We start from the raw sequence: 7,500 nt of genomic DNA on the forward strand, positions 1-7,500 counted from the left end.
AATGCAACTCCTTCTGACCTTCTCTGTACTTCTCCATCAACACTCTCAGAGCAAACATTGCATCTGTAATGTTCTTTCCTGGCATGAAACCATACTGCTGATCACTAATCATCACCTCCCTTCTTAACCTAGCTTCCACTACTCTTTCCCATAACTTCAAGCTGTGACTGATCAATTTAATCCCCTCTGTAGTTACTGCAGCTCTGCACATCACCCTTATTCTTAAAAATCGGTACCAAAACACTTTTTCTCCATTCCTCATGCATCCTCTCACTTTCCAAGATTTCGTTAAACAATCTAGTTAAAAACTCTACTGCCATTTCACCTAAACACCTCCATGCTTCCACAGGTATGTCATCTGGACCAACAGCCTTTCCGTTCTTCATCCTCTTCATAGCTATCCTTACTTCCTCCTTGCTAATCCACTGAACTTCATGATTCACTATCCGCACATCATTCAACCTTCTCTCCCTCTCATTCTCTTCATTCATCAACCCCTCAAAGTACTCTTTCCATCTGCTCAACACACTCTCCTAACTTGTGAGTACGTTTCCCTCATTATCCTTTATCACCCTTACCTGCTGCACATCTTTACTAGCTCGGTCCCTCTGTCTAGTAAATCCATATTAGTTCATATTATTGTGACTTACCTAATTTAGCTAAACTCCAATACAGCACATGGATGAAAACTGTGATGTGTTACTGGGTTGCAGGTATGGGTTATGCTGATCCATATTTTTTCTGTCACAAGTTAATCTAGCGTTCATTTTAACACAAGGTGGAGGATCCAATACATCTATTAAGACCCTAGAGCTTCCACAAGCAAGCAGAAGAACAGCACCCCAAAAACGTCTCTTTAAAAATATGACAGTATATGTGTTTGTGTGTGTTAGTATGTTTCAGTTTGGTTGGGTTCATGCACAACAAACCTTTTGTAAATCATACGTCCTGTTTGATAATGCTGCTGTTCCCAGCTCATGCTTCACCTACAGAACCTAACATTCTGCAGACAGGAAGTTATGCAATGTGCACATTTCGATTTAATGCAATTAATCTTGGCATTATTTATTAATCTTTTGTTAAGAAGAATGTGGACAGTTTAATCTAAACTAATCTTATTTCTACATCCTAGAAATATACTTTAATGTATTCAATTAAAATGCAGCTGTAGTGAAGACAACTTACCTAAAGAAGTGCCATCAAGAATGCCTTCCATGCACCTAATAAGTGCATTAACATCACTGCCCTAACAATGCAAAAAAAAAAGAGGAGAAACAAAAGTTCATTGGTAGTGCATTTCTCACTATAAACCCTTTTTTCCTTTATAAGTAGAAATCTTTCCTGATGGTATAAATAACCAAGCATTATTTTTCACAAACTGATCTGCAGACTTTATGGAAAGACTATCAGAAAAGTATACGCTCTATTAAAATAATTGTATTCAATACATTATGCATTCCATTCTGTTAGTCATGCTCAAGCTTTGTAACAGCAACACTGTTTTAACATCACCTGACTAAAAACAGCCTGGGTTTTCTAACTGACATGTATAACACCAAAGCCACTAATTCATTTTTGATTTTATCTAGTGGTGGTGGAGCTAGGAAAAAAATACTTTGATCTTCGGCTGTTTACGTCATGCAATTACTTCTGAAATCAGCAAATGATTATGGAGGGGGCATGGCTTAGATGGTGCCTTGAGGACTTCAGATTTTACTTGCCCTGTAATATTAGAAAGTTTTTGACAGAAATGTGTGATAAAGCTTGATCTTATGAGTGCTAAAAGTGAAGGCAAATATACACTTTGTCTCAGAATAAAAATGATGTATATCAAAGCCTAATAAATTGGTTCATTCCAAGTCAGACTTTCCTGGTAAACAAATGTTAAACAAATAAATAAACAAATAAAATCAAAATACATTGTGGCAAAATATATCTGAATAGACCAAATGAAAGATGTTAGTTCCAAACTACTAGGAAAGAGAGTCCATTTATACAAAGAAGGATTCCCAGGAAGCTACTGATACCAAAACAAGAATTATCCTCAAAAGGATAAGAAGGTAGACTAGATACAAAAGAAGAGCAGCAAGTAGTTTGAACTTTTAGTAACTCTGATCAAACAACAAAAAGTTCCTATAGATAGTAAACAAACAAGTTTAAATTACATCGGGGGAAGAGTGGGTGAGAAAAAAAAAAGATTTTTTTGTAAGTTTGAGTTAAAAATGTTGTGGAATACCTCAATGATTTTGCAGAGCACAGTAAGAGGGGCTTTCTGAGGTTAAGATTCTAGTTTAGTAGCTTAACAATTAAACTAAGGAAGAAAACTCAGTTTACATGGTTTATATATTATTTATTTATGTATAGGTCATTAAATGCCATAGAGTATGTTCAGAAATATTGTTTTCCTTGCAAAGATAGGTTGCTCACTGGAAGAATGAAGAGACCACAGTGTGAGGTGGCAAAGAGTTATTCTAACAAAGACAGCATATTATGTGTGTTAAAAAGTACTGGACATTTTAACTGATTAAGCAAGATATGTACATTAATAGTCTTTTATAAATTATAGAGTACTATGATTGAATTATAATTATAAAGAAGATGTTTTAATATATAGTTTATATATATATATATATATATATATATATATATATATATATATATATATATATATATATGTATACACACACACATACATCCACAGCCCATTTTCCAATTTTTGCACACGGGGTCGGTGTGTCACTTCAACAGTGACAATTAGGTAGCACCAAGGGTCACACTGCTGGGTGGCTAGCCTTGCCATGGTTGTACTTTCATACCACTTAGTTACACACACACACTTACTCCTATGGACAATTTAGAGTATCTAATCCACCTACTGCATGTCATTGGAATATGGGAGGAAACCAGAGCACCTAAAGTAAACCTACACGAACACAGGGAAGATGTGCAGACTCCACAGAGAAGGCACCCCAGTTAAGAGTTGAACCAGAGAACCTCTTGCTGCGAGGTGACAACTCTATCTGCAGTCCCCCCCACTACATAGTCTACTATATAGTGTAATATTCTATGATTACAGTTTTGAATATCAGCATACCCAAAAAACACACCAAATACTGAAACTCCCTGTCTTGCTAACATGGGTCCGGGAGGGGGGGTAAGACTGGAGAAACGTTAATGTCAGTATTCAACATTCTGTCTGTCAAATTGCAGGATTCACACGGCTTGACTTGACCTGCTGAGCCTCATACATACATATAGATATAGGTATATATCATACATATGTGCAATTAGTATTTGTTTTGAATGCTGACTCATCTGTAGCAGTTGTTGCTATACATTGTCACATATAATCATCATTCAATTTTTTTCTTCTTTCAAAATGATAACTCTTTATCTTTTAAACTGATTTTACAAAGATTGTATTATTATATTATTTATTATTTATTTGACATTTGTTTTATATATATATTTATGATCACCACTGTTGAACGGAAAAAAAACTGCATTTTAATTTTGTTGCCAGAATAATCTTTTGTTTGTTTAAATGGTAATGTGGCAGGTGTGAAATGTAACCCTTAGCAGATAGTTAGTCTAATGAAGATTATTCTCAGGATTTTGCATGTTACAATGGTGGCAATTTTAGTATTATAGTTATAGATTACGTCTTTAGGATCTGCATTTTAAAAACATTTTTAAGTGAATGATTTTTTTTAGCTGTACAATAGTTAGTACATACTGGTTAAAACAAGAATACACATTTTTAAGCATTTGGGCAGGGTTAAGATTACTCAGTATAGAATATATATTATTTATGACCTGGCACAACTTTTCAGGCAGCTTAAAATAAATAGTGTAATATGAAAATTATAGTAGTGGTTGTAGATTTGATTTCAAATTATGTTAGACATATGCCGATGGTTTATATTGTAATTTTATTTAGAATGACTGATGTATGGATGAAGGTATATAAGTATTTTTTTGTCATTTTTGTACAAAATGCACAAAAAGAAATAAAAAAAAGTATTGAGTAATAAATGTGCTTCGCTAGATGATTATCATGTACGTACTCAACTTCGCACACGTAATAGCTGGAAAATCTCCTGATGTCAAAGAAAATGGCACTTGACTAGAGCAGCCTTGAGAGTGTTAATAATGTGAATGCTGGGAACGACTCGTCTAGCAGTTAAAGCAGACTATGAGCTGTAGACAAGCTGTTTCCCGTAGTCCAGGTTTTGTTTCCCTTAGCCTTAATTTGCCTATTTTGTGACAATGATCAGGTCATTTAGCCAGATAGTACTCTAGGACCCCTGAGAAACTGAAGTAGTATCGTCCGTTGTCGCCTTAACCACATACCTAGTAACTATCAATGATCCTACAGATTATACGTATGTTTAAGTCGAAATGAAATGATGGGATATATGTATATATTGTGCAGGTATGTATACATACATGTAGCAGGGAAGTTTAGTGGGGTTTGCCCCCTGCAGAACACTTGGTTAAAGTTTTATTTGTTGGTTTTTTTTCCATGCTGGTGATTAAAACGTTGTTTTCAATCACTTGCTATTTGATATTGGGATTTTTTTTCAATTAAGGGTCATATATATTTATATATATATATATATATATATATATATATATATATATATATATATATATATATATATATTTACACAAACACACACACACACACACCTGTGTGTGTATATGGTAGGTGTGTATTTTATTCATTTATTGTGTGCAGATGCCTAAAAGGTAACCATGAATATATATTTCCATAATCTATTATCTCGTAACAGGGGAGACATCAAATTATAACAGACTTTTTGACTACTGTCATTTAGATTTTTTTTTTTTAAATGTACTTATAACTTCTGTAAAGGATTTGTTTGATGCTATATAGAATGGTCTACAGATTTAAAGTAAGAGCAACTACCATAACTGGGTGTTGTAAGATAGTAAAAATAGAATAATAATGATAGTTTATATGGGATTGCTCTTCAAACTAGGACCATTGAGTTACATGCAAGGGAATTGATTTACTTGTAGTTTAGTTATCTTTAATATTGTTATTTTTTTCTGTATGTCTATGTTAAATAAAATGAGCTTTCAGGCAACAGTTTCCTTTTGTTTTCATACAAGCATTATCCTAAGAGTCTGGCTTGTTAGAGAGATCATAGGATAGCATTTAGTAACAGTAATATGAATGAGAATAATACACAATGTCTTGTTTGAAATGCATTTTAAATGTAAATAGCCTCAGCAGTTGTATTAAGATAAGTACTTTGCTTAAGTAGTCAAAATGCATAAAACAAAACTAGGTTTGTACAAGCAGCCCATTTATTGCAAGATTATATTAGTCAGAACTCTTAACTGTACTGAATCCCTCCGTATTTGCCAGTTTTGAGGGCAAAATAATGGGGTGCCACGAATTCCCAAGGGGCCCGATTAATTCCGGAACTTCCCAGTGTTTTTTTCATATTTTCTTTTTTTCGGCTAAGTTGTTGCTGATGTCATCATGTGCAGAGGTATTGTGCAATGATGTCAGCTCCGTAAGGCAGATACCAGCCTGCCGGAATTCGGCTGAGGGCTGGAGGGGGGTGTGTACAGTTGTTGTTTACCAGGCTCAGTGGCTCTGGCTGTAACATCATGGTGCTTGCATTCTGTTGCTTCACTTGCAACTGCAAGTTGCAACAGTGAGTGGATTACATTAATGGTTGTTGACTTGTATTAGAATCAAGAACACTGACTGCTTGACTGGATTTAATTAAGTTAGCAGCAGCATTCAGTTACGGGTAATGGAGTGGCGGCCAAAGACGACTCTCTCGAGGGGGAGCATCCTTTGTACTATTTGTGAGTATAGTTTGTCCCACAAAAGTTTATTTTTTCCCTAAAACAACGTCCTGCTTTGTGCCTTTGAAAAGGTGATAACTTATAAATATGCATTATATAACAAACCCAATTAAGGCTTATTTGTATTTTGCACTTATTACAGTCCCCTAATTAATTAACTAATGGCCCTCGCATGTCCCAAGTGCAGCAGAAAACATGTTTTGTAGTTATCACAGTCCCCCAATTAGTTAATTAATTTAGTAAGTAAGTAAAGGCTCTCGCATATCTCATGTGCAGCAGGGAACAGTGTCAGTTCATCAGAAACAAAAGTAATCAAAAACTGGATAAATAGTTGGTTCCTTTGAAATATTAGCTCATTAATGAAAAAAGATCAGTCTCACTAGTTTTTACACCTCTAATTTTGCATCATGAAGAAGCCTTACTTATGAGTACTCTGCTTTTCTGTGAGGAGGCTTGGTGCTTAGTGTAATGATGGCTGTAACATTGTTTTATTAGTATTTCATTGTGGCTGTGGCAAGTTTGTAGAACACAAGGAGCATTTTGTGTGTAAGTGTAATTAATCGGAAATGTTGATAGCTTCTAGTAGGTAATAAGCAGTTGCACTGTAAGTCACTGATGGGCAGGTAAGGGGGTGGCTGATCCATGTGGTTACTTAGTAAGGTATTATTGCCTTGTGCTTGCTGCTTGTACAGCTGGGGACTCAAACTTTTAACTGACAAGGGCAGGCAAAGTGAAGTAGTGGCAGAATGTATAGGTTTGAAAAAAACTGTTTCCCTGTCAGTTCAAGCTGCTTTCTTAGCTTTGACATTTGTGTTTCAAGTTTCAGTGGGATAACACTTGCTATTACATACCTGTCAATCTGTCAAAGCAAGAAATCTGGACAAAGCCAAAAATATTGGTGGGACAAAGGCCCAAAAATACGGACAGATTTTTTAAATATAGCTTTTGTAAGCTCAGTTGCTAGAATAACACATTTTCAGTATTCTGTCTGAAATTAAAATGTCTTCCATTATTTATTATTATTTAGCAGCTTAAATTTTCATGTTGGCATCCCACAGGAGTGGGTGGGGTTACATTATGTTGTATGCAAATTTTATGTTAATCAGTGCCCTGATTTTTGGCCAGTTGTGCCTTCTTTTAATGGGCCTTTGTCCAGATTTTTGAAGTTTCCAGGTTGAGAGGTATGATATTAGTAGATTAAATACAAAGGGATATACAGGTCTAGTAAGTTCTACCTTTAAGGAAAAGATAATAAGAACAACAAATATATAGAGACATTCTATTATAATGCTTAGGGTCATTAGGTCATACAGTAATGATTAAGGTATGAGATGTAAGCTCATTACTCAATATCACAAAAATAATTTAACCTTAACAAATATGTTCTTGATTCCAAGAAGTAAAGCAAAATTCTCTAGAAAGTATCTGGAAATTTTAAATTCAGTTATGAAGGGAAATATAACAATGTCAGGAGACTAACTTTATACCTAAATAAAATTATACTAATGCAATTTAAAAAATAGAATTTCAACATCATCTTAGGATTTAATAAATTCTACAGACTTATTTAATCTTATGTTAATAACGTTTCTGAATCAACATACTTTATTTTATAAGCATTACTATCATAGGCTTAGTATACAGTCAAAA

The 7,500-nt window shown here is 34.5% G+C and overlaps 1 protein-coding gene across 1 annotated transcript in view; it reads right to left on the reverse strand.

The window, feature by feature from the left end:
- Window positions 1–7,500, reverse strand: part of LOC122797657 (serine/threonine-protein kinase Nek11-like) — a 1,134,678-nt gene that overhangs the window by 500,148 nt on the left and 627,030 nt on the right. The window contains exon 9 of the mRNA XM_044066198.1: window positions 1,186–1,246. Within this exon, the coding sequence (XP_043922133.1) occupies window positions 1,186–1,246 (61 nt within the window). The remainder of the gene's footprint in view (window positions 1–1,185; window positions 1,247–7,500) is intronic.

This window comes from Protopterus annectens, chromosome 3.part1 (genome assembly GCF_019279795.1).
Source record: "Protopterus annectens isolate FY-2018-M chromosome 3.part1, PAN1.0, whole genome shotgun sequence".
Lineage (NCBI taxonomy): Eukaryota > Metazoa > Chordata > Ceratodontiformes > Protopteridae > Protopterus > Protopterus annectens.